Source organism: Periophthalmus magnuspinnatus, chromosome 5, assembly GCF_009829125.3.
Source record: "Periophthalmus magnuspinnatus isolate fPerMag1 chromosome 5, fPerMag1.2.pri, whole genome shotgun sequence".
Taxonomy (NCBI): domain Eukaryota; kingdom Metazoa; phylum Chordata; class Actinopteri; order Gobiiformes; family Gobiidae; genus Periophthalmus; species Periophthalmus magnuspinnatus.
The window spans coordinates 26,513,391-26,534,238 of NC_047130.1; the positions used below are offsets into that span (position 1 = coordinate 26,513,391).

The 20,848-nt window shown below is 39.9% G+C and overlaps 1 protein-coding gene across 1 annotated transcript; it reads left to right on the forward strand.

Moving 5' to 3' along the window:
• The first annotated feature begins 4,579 nt into the window (after positions 1-4,579).
• On the forward strand, positions 4,580-14,785 carry myg1 (myg1 exonuclease). The gene is made up of 7 exons (XM_033966841.2): positions 4,580-4,877; positions 5,502-5,614; positions 6,870-7,029; positions 7,352-7,501; positions 8,013-8,135; positions 8,275-8,456; positions 14,334-14,785. Exons 1-7 carry the CDS (start codon positions 4,629-4,631, stop codon positions 14,524-14,526), a joined length of 1,170 nt encoding a protein of 389 aa, XP_033822732.1. The 5' UTR covers positions 4,580-4,628; the 3' UTR covers positions 14,527-14,785.
• Positions 14,786-20,848: the final 6,063 nt, after the last annotated feature.

Here is a 20,848-nt window from a genome sequence, read left to right on the forward strand (position 1 = left end):
TATACAAATCTTATCTCATCCAACCAAATTTCCATACCGCCAACACTTGAAAATGCGTTTTTCTTGAGATACTCGTCAATCCCTCAAGGTTTCCAAAGTTTATTCCCAATCCAATTTTGCCAATCTTGTGTTATTTGCTGGAGGCAGGGATTACAAATGCTTTTGATTTCCTTTTGAAACCTTAAAGCAGTGAGAGAGCGTCTTGGCAGCCCACTGAGAGCCCTGGAGTGAAATATCCAGGAGAAGGTTAATACAAATTAAACTGTAGGCTGAGACAATAGACCCTTACTCACCTCGTGACCACAGAGGGGCAGTGATTAAAGCCTGGATCTCCAACTGTGACACTTGACCCAGGAGCAATCTGAAGGAAAACATGTCAGGTTAAGGATTACAACTGATAATTAGTTGTTGTAGGGCTGTTTTTTTAATAGAATAACTCGTATGTTTGAGACTATTCTGTATTATGACTGGTGGAATGTTTGTTTTCTTCTTCATTTTCACCATAAAACATTACGTCTTACAGCCCAAGTGTAGATTCTACTTATGTTTTACACAGTTAAAATAATAATATAACCCTCACGAGTCCATCACACACGTCCTCGACTCAGCCTCACTTGGTCTTTTGTGCGTGGGCCCTTATAAAGGCAGGTTGGGAGCAGCGTTTCTGAAAGTCACATGGTCTCTGCCAGGAATCGCGGGTAGAAGATGCGGAGGGAGGGTTGCTGGCGGAGAGTGGGTGGAGCCTCTTCCCCAGTTGCCGTAGAAACCCCGAGCTGGCCACTGTGAAGTCAGTATTAGCGGTGACTACAGTGAGATGCTGCTGGTGGTGTGAGCGGGAGAGGGGTGACTCACACGAGGCGACGCTTGATGCATTTTAATGTACAGACACATATACACACACACTGTACACTGCTACAACACTTTATGGAGTATTAGTCTCAAATATATGTACAACTATCAGTGAATCTACCAACCTCCAGCAAAAGTCTTTTAGAAGGACTAATTAATTCATTACAGCGATAGAATGTCCATTAGAGTGCATTTACGGGGCATCACTTAAATGTTTGCCCCGCTGATAAAGGGCATCTATTACAAAAGCTATTGTGCAAGTAAACTACAGTCAAGTAATTGCTGATGGTATAATTGCCCAGTCCACATAGTAATTAAAGAGATAATATGTGTAAACTGTGCTCAAGATTATCATTGGATTAACGACACTTCCCCAAATGCCCTTGAGTGTGGCATCTCGGCAGCTGTTACAAGAAAGGCCTTTGTAATTATGTTGATCATTTTTAGGCATTTGTTTGGGGGGCTCTGTCTTCCAGCTACAGGGGAAGTCACTTTGGATCTCATTAGGTCTGGTTGAGGGAAACAGTTATGCTAATGAAGATTTTAACTAAGGGCAAAACATGGCAAAGAACAAAGAAAAACAGTCTCTCAGCAAGAATTTCCCAAACAAAACAACAACAACAACATGATTTCTCTGGAACCTTACGGCGGTTTTAAGGACCAAGAGAGGTTTTCACACTAAAGCTTTTAACGAAGATGTGTTTAATGTACGACGTTTAATTCTCACAAAGGCAATGAGCAAATGGATCCGACACTGCACTAAGCAAATCCCATTTCTGTTCACACACTCAACATTTACATTACAGAAGCTAAAGTAACAACGATTCAAAAGGATGTCAGTATTAAGAGAGCCACTTTGATTTACTGTCCACAGCTGATGAAACGAGCTCTCTCAGGTGAACATGACGCACCCTCAGCCCATGGCAAAGCATCGATTTGGACTGAACGATGCTCTTCCTTTTAAGGCAGGCCGAGGCAGGCTCATTTCCCATCATTGCCGCGTGTAAAACTGGAGGCAGCGAGGAAAATCACAAGCCCCGTGACGTTTCGCTGCCACCTCCCCTGAGAGTATCTCCCGGTGTGAGGACAGCCAATGAGGAGCCTGCGCTGGTTCAACTGCAGCGACTGAGGGGCAGATGTGTTGTGCTTCTTATATCAGAGATGCTGTTGTCGTTGTCATGTCTTGATACTGAAAAAGTGTTGATACTCAGTACTGATCACAATACACCAGGGATGATCAAATACATTCATTTTAATACAATTGGATTTATTTTTAAACACAAAATAATAGTTGTTTTTTTATGTTGCCGTTTGCTCTTTCACCAACTTTAAAACTATTCAAGAAAGATCCAGTTTTGTCCTATTTATGTGACATTTTTCAGTATCAATATTTGTTCAAAAGAGAATCTAGTTTTGATAGAAGTTTTATTGAGCTTTATTTTTGACACTATATTGAGCTGTGGCTGTGGCTCATGTTTTTACTGACTCTGTATTTCTTTGAGCTTTATCATTTGGAGCTATAGTCATTAAGTTGTGTAGAAATGTGAGATTCTGACAGGAATTAGTGAAAAATGAAGTGAGTAAACTTTATTTATATAATACTTTTCACAGATAAACATCACAAAGTGTCTTTACAGAGAGCAGGGACCAAACGAACAACAGTGAGTAAAAAAGAGAGTAACAGGACTCAACCAAAGGCTTTTCTAAACAGGAGTGTCTTCTGCTGCTTTTTAAAAGAATTTTTGGGTCCACAGCCTGAAAGGACTGGTTCCCTGATGATGTGTCCAGAGGAGTAAGGAGAGTAAGGAGTTACAAAGTCCCGTGGAGTGGAGTGTTCCAAAAGTAACAGCTAAAATATTAAAATAATTCATATTTTCCTGGACGCCAGTGGAAGGATGATGGCACCAGAGTGATGTGGGATGTCCTGGCTGTTCTGGTTGTTCCTGTAATCAGCCTGGCAGCAGAGTTTTTCACAGTTTGGGGTTTGTTAATGTAGTGTTATTAAAACAGGTAAAAACAGAATTACAGTAATCAAGCTGTAATGAAATAAAAGCATGAATTATAAGACTGTCAGACTGTGAAACATATTCCTCACATGATAAAAGTAATTTTTGACCAACTGTTTTGAGTGGGCGTATAATGACATGACCAAATATGACCCAGAGGTTCAGAGGCTTTTGGCAGTGGAGCCCAGAGAGTGGAGAGTGAAATAAGCTTCTCTTTTAGAAAACATCATCAAGTAAATACAGGGCGTCCATAAAGTCTTTTTTTAACCTCATTTAATCCACCTCTATATGGGCTCCATTAGTCACATGGAGCAGACGGGACTCTGCTGTGGCAGAGCCTCATTAATGTTTGAAATCACATCTGTATCTTTAGTTCAGTAGTTTATTTTGATACACAATATATTTAACAAAAATAATGGCTGGTTGAAGGTCCTGCTGTTGTGATGCCACATATTCAGTCAAAAGAACAAAGTAGACATTTCTTAAGGCTTCATTCAAAAGTACGTCTCTTTAATCAACAGGATTGAAATACAAATGTAATGTGATTAAAAAATAATAATAATATACAAATAAAAATAGAAATAAAAACTTTTATAAACAGAACTAATCACATTAATATAATATATAATATAAATTGTACAGAGATTTTATGGGCAGCCTGTATAAAAGCTCAGTCTGTTTCCACCAGTGCAGGTCACTGTCCATGGTCCTGAATGCAGTCCCTGTACGGAACTATCCATAAAGGCAAAGCTTAGCCCACAGCTGATTAAAACATTTAAAGATCACACAGGCTAGTATGTGTTAGATCTTTGACCACAAACTTTGTAGATAATTTGTTAGACATAAAAAAGCTCACACTTTGTCATATCACTGTCACAATATATTTTAACCACTTTGTCAAATCATGGTTCATCTCAGAGGAAGTTGTTTAATTCAGTACACTGCAGCTATAAAGTTCTTAAAGTGAGTGAGGGTCCTCTGGGGGGTGGGTGGGGGGTCTTTATTTTAAAATAGTTTAGTGAATTTAGGGCTATAAGCACATTAAACCACACAAAGTAAACATGATTAGCCTAAACTTCTTTATATTATTATCACCATCTTCAATTTTATCTCACAGGGAAGCCTCATTCTGAAGTGTAGACCCCATTTCTTCATAGATCTTTTTTATCTTTATCTTTTTTACGTATTTAATGTTATTCTACTTGACCTAAGAAATATCAGGGAGACTGGAATTTAACTTGAACTGTCATCTGAGCAAAACATTTGTATCTTGTATTGATTTTGAGAGGGGTCTCCTCAGAACATGCACAAGCAGAACATGCACAAGCAGAACATGCACAAGCAGAACATGCACATGCAGAACATGCACATGCAGAACATGCACATGCAGAACATGCACATGCAGAACATGCACATGCAGAACATGCACATGCAGAACATGCAGCGTTTCCATCATGTGTCATATCGATACAGTCGTACGACTCCCCCTGGTGGCCGAAAGTGTAACGTGCCCCAGTCCGACCTACGTTCTTAAAAGAGTCTGTCCACTGAAGCTCAGTGACCACAACACGGACCTTGTGCATCTGTAGAACATTTAGTTAAAACTGTTATGAAGCTCGCGCGGTGCGTGTGGCTCCACCCAATTCCCGGAACCTTGGGCAGGACATTGTTTCACCCGGTCGCCAAAAGCGAAGGACCGGGGTGCGCCTCTGAAATGAGTCCGTCACTGAGGTTTCACGCGCGTGTGTAGTTTTACTTCTGGGTTCAGTTCCTATGCCATGTTCCATCAGTCTACATGTTTTATCCATATGTAGAAAAGTTTTGAATCTATCACCGTTACGCCAAAACGCTACAAGAAGTGGGTCGATATTATTTCATCGTTACATCTTCAAACATCGATTTATGTCGAGTGAAGCAAAGAAACTGCGCACAGACATGAAAAAGATCGGCACTCACAACGGCACGTTTCACTGTGACGAGGTCCTCGCCTGTTTCTTCCTCCGCCAGCTCACAGAGTACAAGGTGCAAACAAGGACACTGCATCTGTAGATCTGTGCACATCTCTGCACACCTATATGCACCGATAGACTGCTGCACACCTCTGTAGACCACTGTAGACCTCTGTAGACCTCTGTAGGTGTCTGTAGATATCTGGAGGGATATTGTTGACCTTATATTTCACCAAACTTCACATTCAGTGTTTAGGCTTCTTCATTGCACAGTTAAAGTGAAGTGTTTTCATCAGTCGCGTGTGTGTGTGGGGTGTGTGTGTGTGTGTGTGTGTGTGTGTGTGTGGGGTGTGTGTGTGTGTGTGTGTGTGTGTGTGTGTGTGTGTGTGTGTGTGTTTCTATCACAGCTGTGCTTACACAACAAAACACAAGGTGGCGCTGTTGCATTGTCAGTGTAGTGAGCTGTTTTGTTTTGTTGTCCACATCATGCAGTATAGAGTATTTATTCTGACACAGTATAATATCCATTTTATTCTCTTTATTCTGACCATAATCATTGACCGTGTACAGAGTCACTCAATGAGCTACGTGGAAATTGACGATAACATTGAATTTAGAAATGATTGTCTTTTTCTTTTTGAACTGAACATTTGGTGTACGTCTAATTTAGGGGCTAATATGAACTTTCTCCCCACAGGATGCTGAAATCATTCGTACCCGTGACCCGGCACAGCTGGCAGAATGTGATGTTGTTGTGGATGTTGGAGGAGAGTTTAATCCTAAAATCCATCGCTATGATCATCACCAGAGGTAAACGACAAACACAATAATATGAGCTGGAGATATTTTTTAGAATACCACAATGACCAGTGAACTCAGAGAGAAAATGATAGAGGAACTTATTTTACGCTGTTTTAATATATGTGAATTTGAAAAATATCTGGTGTGAAACATTGTGGGAAGCTGTTTTTAAGGCCACATCCTGTAATTAGTTCAATTCCGAGTGCCTTTCAGGTTCAATGTTATGAAAATCAGAGATACCATTTATGGCCACAGGGATAAAGATATGCCATGGATTCTTTTTCCTGACAGGTGGTTTGTGGTAATTAGCCCTTTTTTCATTTGGATGGTCCCCCCTGCTGCTGGTGCACGAGGCTCAGAGGCTGCCACAACACTCAGGGGCCGTATGAGAATGTGACTGTCACTCACATGCGCCAGGGGAAGAGCTTGTGATGAATGATGAATGTAAAAGGGTTGTGGTTCTCCAGCAAGTTAGGACAAGAAAATGGTTAAAAAGCCACTGAAATGAAAATAAAACCATTCAAGTCTTTTAATTTAATAACAAAATTTAAATGACCACAAATCTATGTTAATATGTTTATTTACTATTAATGTTATTGTTAGTAGAGTCTTTTAATGTTGTACTTTTCAACATGTTATTTTCTCATTGCTCACTTACACTTATCTTCTGGTAATCATCCAAGCCATGCCTCACTTTGGCCAATTAGCCTTTACTGGCTGTGATTACCCCCCACTTCTCTAGTATGTCACTCATTCATTTGACGATCTGCTTTCTGCTGTGCTGCAGCCTAAGCGTTCTAATTATGCTTATATTAAATGACCGGCAGAGCCTTAGTGCTGCTGTGCACGTGGCTAAGGAGAGACTTTCCTGTGGCTTTTATGAATGTTTATGTGTGCTCACGCTCTCGTTTCTCTTGGGTCGATGCAAATTCCCTGCATGAAGCTGCATATTGATTCCTGATAGTCATTCAGGTGTGTGTGAGATGACAGACAGAGCTCACAATATTGACCATTGTGCAGGTGCTTTGTGCGATAATGGCATTCCTTTCACAGCACTATAGTCGTTCTGTTTTAGACCTTTAAGCTCAAAATAATTTATGGCTGACCTATTACATGGTCTAAACCTTTAGGATAGGCCTCTATTTATCTTCACTTTTTGCCCTAAAAATATTCCTGTTGAATTGACTTTAGGAAACATTGCACAAACTGCAGTTTTACATCTACTGATTTCACAAATTCACAAACTTTGTTGTATTTATTCCAGAACCTTTTCAGAAAGTTTCCATAGCCTGTGTCCGGAAAAGCCCTGGGTGACCAAGCTGAGCTCAGCCGGCCTGGTTTACCTGCACTTTGGGCGGCGGCTGCTGTCTCAGCTCACACAGCTCAAGGAGGATGACAAGCAGCTGGAGGTGCTTTATGACAAGGTGAGGGAAACGGGGTGAAATGTGAGTGTTCGCAACTTAAGAATTGTTGGGAGCTGGTAGAATAATCCTAAAGGCAGCAGTAAAGCCCAAAGTCAAAATCAAATGAGCTTCAGCTGTTTTACCAGATTTTAAACACCGTGCTAAAGTCGAGTAAAATGTTAAATCATTGAGCTTAGTTCCGTGTCTAAACCATCAATTTTTGAATAGTAATTTCTCAAAATGAAGGTTTGTTTAAATCTGAAAAGATTAATTCTGTAAAATATTTAACATACAATTTATATAAATAAAACACCAACTAATACTTTTATTCCATTACCAACAGCTTTATGAAAACTTTGTAGAAGAGGTGGATGCAGTCGACAATGGCATTTCTCAGTATGAGGGCGAGGCTCGGTACAGCGTCTCCACCACACTGAGCTCACGTGTCGGCCACCTGAACCCACGCTGGAACAGCAAGAGCCAGGACACCGAGGTGTGTGCACGCTGTTACCCACAGGGAGCATGTCAATATTTTACATTTGACAAATACATATATAAATACATTGTAGGTCTAATGTACATTTGTTGTTTGTTTTTTTTGTTTTGTTTTTTGCATTAAAGGAGTGAGAGTGTTAAGAGATACCTTGAGATTATGCTACAGCTCTTGAAATGGCTGTAACCAACCTGTGCATTTTCTCCAGCAGTTGCAGGCTGCCTCAGTGGAATAGATGGTCCATTTATTAAAATTATATGGCACCTGACATGATTAGGATTAATTTCCTCCTTTCCTGTTTCTCTGCTCTCACACACTCTGAAGTAAAGTTGGTAAAGATTTGTTGGTCTGACTCCTCGATAATGAAAAGACCTTGTGAACTTCTAAAACTTTCTGTAATGATTGAAAAGTCTTTTAAATTGTATCTTCTTTATTAAGATGCTAAAAGTTGTCATGGTCTATGGATCAAAGCTTTTGTCAATAACATCATATATTTATGGACTCTTACCAGGAAGGATTCAAAAAAGCTCTGGCGATGGTGGGAGAAGAGTTCCTCGATCGTTTGGACTTTTACAAATCTTCGTGGTTGCCTGCTCGCGCTGTTGTGGAGGAAGCTGTTCTGAATAGGCACAAGGTACAAAATTAAAGCGTAACTGGATTAGCTGCATGTACTGCGTCATTACTTTTAATGATTAAAACTGTACATTTCACACACCTGTGACAGTTGTTGTGTTGCTCTTGGACTTCATTTCCAGTGTTTCTTTTATTTACAGGTGGACCCCAGTGGTGAGATTATTATCTTCTCTCAGGGTGGATGTCCTTGGAAAGAACACTTGTTTGTTCTGGAGAGAGAACTACAGGTGACGACGCCAATCAAGTTTGTCTTGTACCCGGATCAGAACGGACAATGGAGGATCCAGTGTGTTCCCGCTGGTCTCAACACTTTCCAAAACAGGTGATCAGAGTTGTCAATCAAACCACATGAAGTACAGCTCCCAGAGGACGGTTGTTAGCATCCTCCCTCTGGTCTATGTTCATTTAAATACTCATCAGAATCATATTTCTCCATTTTTACATTCTAGTGTTTAAAACCAGCATGCACTGTACAGTTTTGACATATTGAGTATATTAAATAGCTCGTCATTAACTTTAACCATAGCAGCACTAGTCATTCATGTTATTCTTTGGGGGACGATCAGCTCCTGCAGCAGAGACAGGATAATGTTGTGAGCTTTTATTCCTGTCATTCCCTAAAGAGTTATTTGGATGTAAACATCACACACCACTAGAGAATCATCTCTGCACATTGGCTTGAGTATATTAGTTGATAAATCAAATAGAAATATACTCATCTGGTTCCTTTGAGCATTTTATTAAGACATAGAGACATTTTCAGTCACTCACTCTTGTTTTCAGTCACCGCTTAAATTCAAATGTAAAATCTGCAAATTTACAAAACTGTGATCTCTTCTCATCTGGCACAGCAGCTCATTCTTAACCTTTTTCACTCTTTATGCCACATTAGAATGACTCTCATGATTCTGTACAATATAGAATATGCACCACACTTTATCTTTTATGCACATAACAAACAACAGTATTTCTTTGTTGCATTACTACTATGCACATTTTTTATGTAATATACACATTTAAAGAATCAAAATGGCAAATATGTCAAGAATAATTCACACATACAAGTCAACTTTCTGCAAATACACAACACGTTTTGATGTAGCAAAAGGCGAAGTTTAAATCTGTCAGCTGGACAAATTGTTGTAGGAGTGAAGACGCTCGGATGAGCAGCGAAACGTCTTCACTCCTACAACAATTTGTCCCGTTGACAGATTTAAACTTTGTCTTTTGTTATGGATCAGACCTGGACGACTGAGGGAGACACAGACACATTTGATGTGTTTTGTGAAATGTACAGAAACATATTTATGGCAATAAATTGAAAACTGTCTGTAGATTATCATGATATAAAGTCACTGTTGCTGTGTATCAGTCTATAGACCTGTAGTGTTGTGGCATAAGATGAGATGTGCCTTTATTAGTCCCACAGTGGGGAAATTCCAGTGTTGCACAGTTCAAGAACAGCAGGAAAATAACATGCAGTAAAACAAGATAATAGATAAATAGCTTAAATAATAAGAGTGACAGTGCAGCATATGGACAGAATAAATCTCTTTAAGTGACTTCAGTAGATTTATATGTGTCAGTGTTGCACATGGGTGTAGAATCACACATGTTCAGTGTGAAGTGTTCGTTGTACAGTCTGAGAATCCTCTCCTTCACACATTTGTAATGAGTAACATGACCAGAGCCTTTTGTATTCATTTGATATTTAACTGTTACTCCTTATAGTTTTGCTCATCACATACATATGGGGGCAGTTTGTATCTGACACTTCTTTTCTACTTTACAGTCAGGCAGGGGGCAGCTCTTTAGTCTCTGGTAAAACTATCAGCCTTTTCCAGCGTCTCGTTCTGTCCTCGCTTTGTTAAACTGAAGAACAGTTTATTGAGCGTACTCCACCTGAGTTAATTTAGTCTAAATTACAGATTTCTGAGGTGAAAGCAATTGATTGTGATTTGTGCCTTTCAGTATTTTCAATACCCAGGTCATCCACTCAGAGCAGCTTCAGGCAAACAATTGGTGATTGTTCGTGTAAACGGTGAAGTAAATGAGCGCCATTTTCTGTCTCTCACTCAACATTTTCACACTCTGCAGTTCTCCTTCGTGATTTATGTGTTAGTGTGTTTCTCTATTTTAACAATACGCAGCACATATTGTTTTGCTTTAATAACGTCTAAGTATTTTTAACTACTAAACCTGAACAAAAGGCAATAAAACGATTACTATTCCACTGAAATGAAACTGATATCACTGTATTAGTAAATGTCTCTGTACTGTTGTAGTTCTTCAGTTTTCTCTTTTTCCAAGTCAAATATTATGTTACATAATTCAAATGTACTTAATCACATCCACAGTTAATCACTTAAAAACATGGGAGGCCCTGTCCACACGTATCTGTGGATTGTTTTCTCTTGTTGATCATTCGACTGTAGTGTCCAAGAACAGCTCACCTCACACATTTCTAATGAGCTGCTTCCCTGTAAGCTCCAAAAGCCACCTGCTAAGTCTCAGGATTATGGTTCACTTCCTCCTGTGACCTCTGCGCTCTTTAAATGTTATCTGTGGCAGATACTTGGGTTGTGGTTTTGACGTTGTTCATTATTGGTGCATTGCTTCTTGGGCTCGACGCCATCTTTAGTACACTGGGAATAAGTGTTTTTGACTCCGCCCTGACCTGAAGCTGCTTCTGTTTTCATCTTTTATTGATTTGCTTTTCAGTCCTTTCTTCCATTATAGAGTATTTCTGTTATTATAATCACCCTCCACTGCTCCTTTTTCCGATTTCTTTTGCTCTTTTTCCATTAATCCTGTTCCAAAGTCGTGCACCGCCCCTCCTTCATTCACTCCGTTCTATCTCGTTGTCTCACCTCTCGCTCCTCTCTCTTCCTCCCCCCCTTCCTCCACTAGGACATTTTCCACTTGGCTGCTGGATCTCATCAGGCGGCCGCTCTTTCAAGTAAAAAGACAGTCACCTGTTTTGATCGCGGGACATTTCCTATATTTGATTTAAAGCAAACAGGGCAAAGGCAGAGGGACAACGGCTCAGATTAAATGCACGGGTACAGGTGGCTCTTTCTCTGGGTGGTCTGTCTCCTCCCAGCAGGCTCGGGTCTGCTTTGCCAAAGGGGTGTTATCACCTGTGTCCCTGCTACTGCACCTGCGGGGGAAAGGTTCTATTTTTATCAGCATCTCATTGCTAAGGAAATGTGAGCTCGAAAAGAAAGACGAGGAAGAACAGGTCCTCGTCAGACGTGTGCTGTAGGAGGTGACTGTCCACGGCCACTGACGACAGCAATATACAGTCAGAACTTGAACGCACTTACACTTTATTGACACTGACATGAAATCAGACAAAGTTTAACTATGATTTTAGACTGAATGTACTGCTACTTATTCCTAAACCTCTGCATTCTCCAAAAATCAAGTTTCCACACATCTATTTATAATAAAAAATCGTTTAAACTCCACGAAACACCCGCTGACGAGCTGATGTCTGGAAAAATTATGGGTCAGTAATTCTACAAAACACCTTTTCTTTTTTATGATGTGTACACCTTTATCTCTAAATATAATATGTATGTCATCTAAATCACAGGACGTCTGATTATAAAATAGTTTTCTTTGTTCTTTTTGAGTCCTGGTCTTTCCCTCAGTGTAAATGTCCAGCTGAGGATTTAAAAATGTTCTCCAGTCAAAATGTGGTCTTTAAAGAGTTTCTATTTTGATCTATTTTGATTAGATTTTGCATTGAAAGGACGGTTTACAATTGGACCAAATCAAACTATCCACCCAAAAGGGAAAAAAACGATTCCTTTGCCAATGCACTTTTTTACATTATGTTCAGCCCTTGACTCACTGATGCATTTAAAACAATTTTGTCCCATGTTTGTGCTTCATCTGGATCTGTAAATGTTTTAAATTAACAAATAGACAAACTTTACAGAACAATACAGCTGCTTTGATTGATCTTATTAGGTCCTTATGTAACAGATCATATATATCAGTTAATAAATCAAATAGAAATGTACTCAACTTGTCCCTTTTTAGCATTTTATTAAGACATAAAGACGTTTCCAGTTTATATAATATAGAAAATATAGAATACATGATGCACCACAGTTTATCTCTCACATAACAAACAACAGTATTTATTTTTTGCATTAGTAGTATGCACTTTTTAAATATAATCCACACATTTTAAGAATCAAAACAGCGAATATGTCAAGTCTAATGCACACATACAAGTTAACTTTCTGCCAATACACAACACATTTTCATCTGTTTTATGAAATATACAGAAAAAATACACCGCATGGCCAAAAAAAAACAACCAAATATTTGGTTGTTCCGCCTGTTCCGCTTTGATTACGGTACATTCGCTCTGGCATCGTTTTGATAAGCTTTCTGCAATGTCACAAGATTTATTTCCATCCAGCGTTGCATTAATTTGAATAGTTTCCCGGCTTTTCCCTGTTCTTTTTTGAGTCCCATTCTCTTACAAACTACAGAGAACAAAACAAACGGTCCCTACATTACAGATCACAGTAGTTCTTGAGCAGTTCTGTGTTGTCCCAGGTAGGAATGCTAAATGCTAAATGCTAAAAGCTGTAATAGCCGGGATCTGTCTCATTTAAGACGTGTCGGTCCTGCTCCCAAGGGATAATAATTTGAAACTTATTTTTAGACGGGTCATCTTGAGGTTCAGCGCTTCCTGCATTGTCATAACAACAGTCATCCCCTCCTCCTCCTCCTTCACTCATTACCAGCCCTCTTGACCTTTCCTGGAGCTTGTTTTCCAGCCATACTGTGAGGCTATTGATTGGTTGATTCATTTAACAGGGATTATGGGTTGCCAATGCTTTCTCTCTGTGGTTTTCATACGCCGCCTTTCACTAATAACAACGTTGAGGACAGATAATGGTGCGTGTAGTAGACGTTTTATTGTGGAAGACGTGTTTTAACCAACGCACGGGAGGTTAACTGAACAGAAAACAGTGGAGTTTGACAGTGAATATCTATAAATCCGATCTAAATCACCGTATTTTGTGATCGCTACGTAAAGAGCTTCGGAAAAACGTGCACAGAAACGAGCTACTCTACGTGTTTCTTGTGAACGAACCCCGTCAAAGTCATTTCGTAAAGCAAATCTTCTCCTCATCCATCAGGTGCCAGAGTGTCTTGTACTAATGGGTAATTTTCCACAGTACTAGAGAAGAATAGAGCTGATTTTTATTGTCCTATAAACGGCGGCTGAAGTGCTGTGAAGGTTATGGCGAATCATGAAATCTGAAAAGAGAAGAGTAAATCCCAGTGGTCATGAGACGGTCAATCATGTGGATATGTACGGCCGTGCTTCCCAAACCGTGTGTGTGTGTGTGAGTGTGTGTGTGTGTGATGTGCAGGTGGTGGGAAGTTTGACCTATAAATGCTGTGTTTGCTGATGTACGCTTTAAAATGTTTTCACAAATCTCTCCTGGGCCTGTCTCAATAACATTTTTGAAGCGTAGTATATTGCTACGATCGTAAATAATAGTCTTGTAGATAGTTTTGAAATGACTTCGTCTCAATAACCGTAAAGCTGGAGAAATAAACTCTTTAAAATACAGTTAAAAGCCATTGAATTCGGTAACTTCAGTGGCTAAAATCCATCCCTCTACAGCTCAAATCTCATTGTATTAATTAGTAACACGATCCTGCAAAGAAAATGTACACGCAATTAATATTCAGCCTCAAAACATGTATTTTTGTTGGGAAAGATGAGCCTTTCTTAAACTGGAATGGAGGTGTGAGACACAATCTCTCCCTCATCTATAATTGCATCCTCAGACCCAAAGCAAACCAAAACAAAGAGAACAATAGAGCGAGACATTAGTGTCATTAAAGGTTGAATGGAGGCAATTAAAGCTGAAACTGGAGACTAAAGCTGTTTCCAGTTTTCGGTGTGGTTAGCGCCGCCCTTCAGACAGATTTAAGGCAGTGTCCAGCAGGAATTTGACCAGAAGTGAAGAAAAAGTTGTAGGAGCGAAGACGTTTGGCTGCTGCGGCTTGGACGAGCAGCCAAACGTCTTCCCTCCTACAACGTTTTGTCCAGTGATAGATTTAATCAATATATTTCGCCTTTCCCAACGTCATGAGAACCAAATCGCTGACGCACATTTACCGCACGTCTTTGTTCACGTTCTGTTTTGTTTCCCAGGTTGTCGATTCTGGAGGAGTGGCGTGGAGTCAGAGACGCGGCGCTGTCAGAGCTCAGCGGCATTAAAGACTGCATCTTCGTCCATGCCAGTGGTTTTATTGGCGGGAACAAGACCCAAGAGGGCGCCTTGGAGATGGCCCGAAGGACACTGCAGGCCGCCGCCCAGTCTGCGGCCGCAAATGGAAAAAGTTGACTGAAAGAATTTAGGGTGAGTCCTTAGTCACGATTGGACGGATTATACATTTGCATTATGTGTGTCCTCGCCAGGGTTAATGTTTTGTTGAGTTGTGGCAGTTTCGGCAGCCAAAAAGGAAATTTGGACCGTTTCCCCGAGAACGTGTTATAACAAGACTAATCACTGAGAAGATTTTGTAAAATTCGAATGCAGTTTTGGATACTTTAAACAAATAAATGAATACTGGAAGCTCTCAAAATAAACTTTCATTACAAACAAAGTGTAAAAGTGTAATTCTTCTCAACTGTTTGCTAACATCTGACCTTTTCTATTTCATTAGAGCATTATAAGATCATCTGCACATCCATCTTTCCACTTCCACAAACACAATTAGTGATATTACATCGCTCTTGTTTTGTGTGGGACCTGTGCCAAGGTCTCAATCCAATCTAGACCCTCGTGTCGGAGTCGCTGCCAGTGAAGTGGCATTTTGGAAGACAGAAATGTAAGCTGAAATGCTAAAGACGTGATGAGCATTTTAGAGGCGCCTGTACAGAACTATCACGTTACAACATTATAAACGCTAAACAGTCGTGTTATTTGTAGCTCTGGGATGTAGAGTTTACAGGAATTTAATCTGTCCACACGTCCACACGGATACTCTCTGCCTCTTCAAATCTGTTTCGCTTTTTTTGCTGCCATAAACTCTTCAGATAAAACATTGCGGCGTTTTTGTTGTCATTCTATTTTCTGTATTGTGTAAGGTTTCTCCCATCCCACAGAGCCAGCAGAACAGAACAGGATGAGGCATTTGCTCCCACCCAAATTACCTACAAAGCAGCATTTTTTAATACTTGTTTTGTCAGCACGGGTCCTTTTCTGTCTGCACGGTGTTATCTAACAGCTGCATTTGCCTGAACCTTTTCCTGCTCCTCTGTCGTAAGCAGTTTTTTTTTTATGACAACAGCTCCGGCAAGTCCCAGCTGGTGGCACAGTGGAAAAAAGGCAACCGAGAGCCTGAGCGGAACACCTGGCCCCAGCCTGACCTGTTGTTAGTGGATTCAGTCCCAGGAGAATGACGGATAGTTACAAGAAATGCAAATCGAGCTCCAAAACAACATGACACAGGCCCGTCCATGCGTCTCGTTCTATAAGTGAAGGTGATAATGAGGCGTGTCGGTGTCAGGTGGGTCTGTTCTGTGGGTCTCTGGTGTAATTCAGACTCATTTTTATACATAATTCAACACTTTAGGTTTAAGTTTGTCTATAGTTAACACAAATAAAGGCTGTGAATATGTCATTTGATAAAAGAGGAAATTACTGTTGTATATTTCATAGTGTTATTACTTTTTATATTCTGTGTAATCCTTCGTTCATTCAGGAGTGTTCCACGGTACAAAAGGTTTCAAAGATGTTTTAGAAATCGAGATGTTTTGACTCCCTCCTGAAGGTCATTTTCTAACTCCTCAGACCAGTATCTTCAGTTTGGAAACGGCTTCGGGAAAGTCTCGAGCTTAAACGATGTCCAGATCACCGTCTTTACACTTTTCTACTATTGCTTTTTATTAATTTGTGTAGATAAATACATAGACAGGTGCAAGTTTGAATTGTGATATTGGATTTAGAGCCGTTTTACAGAGTCTGCCCCTGTGTGTTCCCATTATAATATATAAATAAAAATAAATAAAATCATAATAAATAAAATAAATGAGGAGCTGCATTCCCACCGTCAGCAGCAGGACGTGAATGTGGAGCTGTCGTCGTTTCTGGGCGTTGACAGGAGCAGATCAGGCAGAGGAGTAAAGGATGTGAAGTGTGTGTCAGAGCCCTCCCTCTCCCCAGACGCCTCTGTGCACCGGCTGTGTAATCATTGAACCTACGTAGGGTGTTCAGGCTATTCAGGTCAATGTCGGGTCATGTTATCTATATGATAATGTGGAACCGTGGGAAGTCTCTTTTCCTGCTCAATGCATGTGGAATTTGCAGACATCAAGTATAAAGTCCAACCTTTTAGAATCACTTTCACCTTCAACTGTATTTGAGTAGAATCTGGCACAGACACAGGACGACACGAGGTTTGGTGAAGATGCTGTTTATATAACACAATGTAAAAGTCATTAAAACGTCTGCGTCGGCTCATAATGTGACAAATACAGGACTACAGTGTGTTTAATGTAGGTCATCTCTAATATGTCTACAGTTTATTTAATGTAGGTCATCTCTAACATGTCTACAGTTTATTTACTGTAGGTCATCTCTAACATGTCTATAGTTTATTTACTGTAGGTCATCTCTAACATGTCTATAGTTTATTTAATGTAGGTCATCTCTAACATGCCTACAGTTTATTTACTGTAGGTCATCTCTAACATATCTAGTTTATTTACTGTAGGTCATCTCTAACATGTCTAGTTTATTTACTGTAGGTCATCTCTAACATGTCTACAGTTTATTTAATGTAGGTCATCTCTAACATGTCTACAGTTTATTTACTGTAGGTCATCTCTAACATGTCTACAGTTTATTTACTGTAGGTCATCTATAACATATCTACAGTCTGTTTAATGTAGGTCATCTATAACATGTCTACAGTTTATTTACTGTAGGTCATCTATAACATATCTACAGTCTGTTTAATGTAGGTCATCTATAACATGTCTAGTTTATTTAATGTAGGTCATCTATAACATGTCTACAGTTTATTTACTGTAGGTCATCTCTAACATGTCTACAGTTTATTTAATGTAGGTCATCTCTAACATCTATTGTTTATTTACTGTAGGTCATCTATAACATGTCTACAGTTTATTTACTGTAGGTCATCTCTAACATGTCTACAGTTTATTTACTGTAGGTCATCTCTAACATGTCTATAGTTTATTTAATGTAGGTCATCTCTAACATGCCTACAGTTTATTTACTGTAGGTCATCTCTAACATATCTAGTTTATTTACTGTAGGTCATCTCTAACATGTCTACAGTTTATTTAATGTAGGTCATCTCTAACATGTCTACAGTTTATTTAATGTAGATCATCTAACATATCTACAGTCTGTTTAATGTAGGTCATCTCTAACATATCTAGTTTATTTACTGTAGGTCATCTCTAACATATCTAGTTTATTTACTGTAGGTCATCTCTAACATGTCTACAGTTTATTTACTGTAGGTCATCTATAACATGTCTACAGTTTATTTACTGTAGGTCATCTATAACATATCTACAGTCTGTTTAATGTAGGTCATCTCTAACATGTCTACAGTTTATTTACTGTAGGTCATCTCTAACATGTCTAGTTTATTTACTGTAGGTCATCTCTAACATGTCTACAGTTTATTTAATGTAGGTCATCTCTAACATGTCTACAGTTTATTTACTGTAGGTCATCTCTAACATGTCTACAGTTTATTTACTGTAGGTCATCTCTAACATGTCTACAGTTTATTTACTGTAGGTCATCTATAACATATCTACAGTCTGTTTAATGTAGGTCATCTCTAACATGTCTACAGTTTATTTACTGTAGGTCATCTATAACATATCTACAGTCTGTTTAATGTAGGTCATCTATAACATGTCTACAGTTTATTTACTGTAGGTCATCTCTAACATGTCTAGTTTATTTACTGTAGGTCATCTCTAACATGTCTACAGTTTATTTACTGTAGGTCATCTCTAACATGTCTACAGTTTATTTACTGTAGGTCATCTATAACATATCTACAGTCTGTTTAATGTAGGTCATCTCTAACATGTCTAGTTTATTTAATGTAGGTCATCTATAACATGTCTACAGTTTATTTACTGTAGGTCATCTCTAACATGTCTACAGTTTATTTAATGTAGGTCATCTCTAACATCTATTGTTTATTTACTGTAGGTCATCTATAACATGTCTACAGTTTATTTACTGTAGGTCATCTATAACATATCTACAGTTTATTTAATGTAGGTCATCTCTAACATGTCTACAGTTTATTTACTGTAGGTCATCTCTAACATGTCTACAGTTTATTTACTGTAGGTCATCTATAACATATCTACAGTCTGTTTAATGTAGGTCATCTCTAACATGTCTAGTTTATTTAATGTAGGTCATCTATAACATGTCTACAGTTTATTTACTGTAGGTCATCTCTAACATGTCTACAGTTTATTTAATGTAGGTCATCTCTAACATCTATTGTTTATTTACTGTAGGTCATCTATAACATGTCTACAGTTTATTTACTGTAGGTCATCTATAACATATCTACAGTTTATTTAATGTAGGTCATCTCTAACATGTCTACAGTTTATTTACTGTAGGTCATCTCTAACATGTCTACAACATTCACACACTTTAGGTCTGAAAAATGTCAGTGACAATTTCCGTCTTGTTTGGAAAGTCACACAGGCTGATGTAATATAATATAATATAATATAATATAATATAATATAATATAATATGATATGATATGATATGATATGATATGATATAATATAACTTATTTTTTCTGCTGAACACACACTTTACACCGACCTTCCTCTCAAACACAACGGGAGCCTCAGAGTCACAGAGACACATGATGTGACGTTTGAGACGACTGCACCACAATGGAATCTGATGGAACTGGAATCAACTGAACTTTAGACAAACAAAAGAACAAATACAAAAACAAATACTGTGACTTTACACGGGCGGCAGAAAATACTGTAACATGTACAAAGAGAGGAAGAGGAGAGAGAGGAGAAGGAGGGAGAGGAAGGGGAGAGAGGAAGAGGAGAGAGAGAGAGACTTTATGCGGGCTGCAGAGTATACTGTAACAAGCACAAAGAGAGGAAGAGAAGAGAGAGAGGAGAAGGAGGGAGAGGAAGGGGAGAGAGGAAGAGGAGAGAGGGAGAGACTTTATGCGGGCTGCAGAGTATACTGTAACAAGCACAAAGAGAGGAAGAGAAGAGAGAGAGGAGAGGAGGAGGGAGAGGAAGAGGAGAGAGAGGAGGAGGAGAGAGAGATGAGGAAGAGGAGGAGGAGGAGAGAGAGAGGAAGAGGAGAGAGAGGAGGAGAAACAGGGAGGAAGAGGGAGCAAGAGGTGGAGAGAGGAAAGGAGGACAAACAGGAGGAGAGAGAGAAGAGGAGAGAGGAGGACAAGCAGGAGGAGAGAGAGAGGGGAGGAGAGAGAGAGAGGAGGAGGAGAGATAGATAGGAGGAGAAAAAGACTAGGAGAGAGAGGGAGAGAGAAGGAGAGAGAGGAGGATGAGTGGAGTAGGAGGAGAGAGAGAAGGAGAGAGAGAGTGTTGTATATACAGTGGTTGTGCAGACGGGGCGGGGACATCAGCTCCTGTACAACTGTCTCTCATGATCCATCCGCGGGCAGCAAAGTGCGGACGCGCCGCTGGTCAGACCTCCACAGACACGAGCCTGGTCTCCTCCTCCTGTCCTCCTCCTGTCCTCCTCACCTCCTCCTCACACGCACCGCGGGTCTCCTCCTCCTCCTCCTCCTCCTCCTCCTCCTCGGTCAGACGCGCGCGTAAATGTGTGTTGTTGTTTTTTTCGGGACAAAAACATCTGTGTCGCTCTGAACATCTGAAGAGAACTTCTTAAATCTGCGCGTAAGTTTATGCCAAGTTTATGCTTTAGTCTGTCTCATTTATGTGTTTTATTTCCTTTGAATGAGGTTTGACAGTTCGATGTTAAATGGAAAGGACTAAACTAGACCTGCGTAAAAAGTTCTAGTGACCCAGTGACTTTACTGTGTTTTTAAGGTTTAACTCTCTGTTGTTCCCAGTGTCATCCTCAGTCTGATCTGTCAGGAGGATGTGTGTGTTTATTAGAAATAAACCACATTCTCACCTCAGTCCTGTTATTCACACCAGGTCAACAAATCAAAATGTCAGGACTTACTTTTTAGACTCTGTGGAATCTAGGCCACTGTAGTGTGCGTCAGAGAGTGTGTGTGAGTGAGTGTGTGAGCCTCTGAGGGTGTGTGTGTGTGTGAGCCTTTGTGTGTGTGAGCTCTCTGTGTGTGTGTGAGCCTTTGTGTGTGTGAGCTCTGTGTGTGTGTGTGAGCTCTGTGTGTGTGAGCTCTGTGTGTGTGTGTGAGCTCTGTGTGTGTGAGCTCTGTGTGTGTGTGTGAGCTCTGTGTGTGTGTGTGAGCTCTGTGTGTGTGTGTGAGCTCTGAGTGTGTGTGAGCTCTGAGTGTGTGTGTGAGCTCTGTGTGTGTGTGTGAGCTCTGTGTGTGTGAGCTCTGTGTGTGTGTGTGTGTGAGCTCTGAGTGTGTGTGTGAGCTCTCTCTCTGTGTGTGTGATCTCTGTGTTTGTGTGTGAGCTCTGTGTGTGTGTGTGTGTGTGTGTGTGTG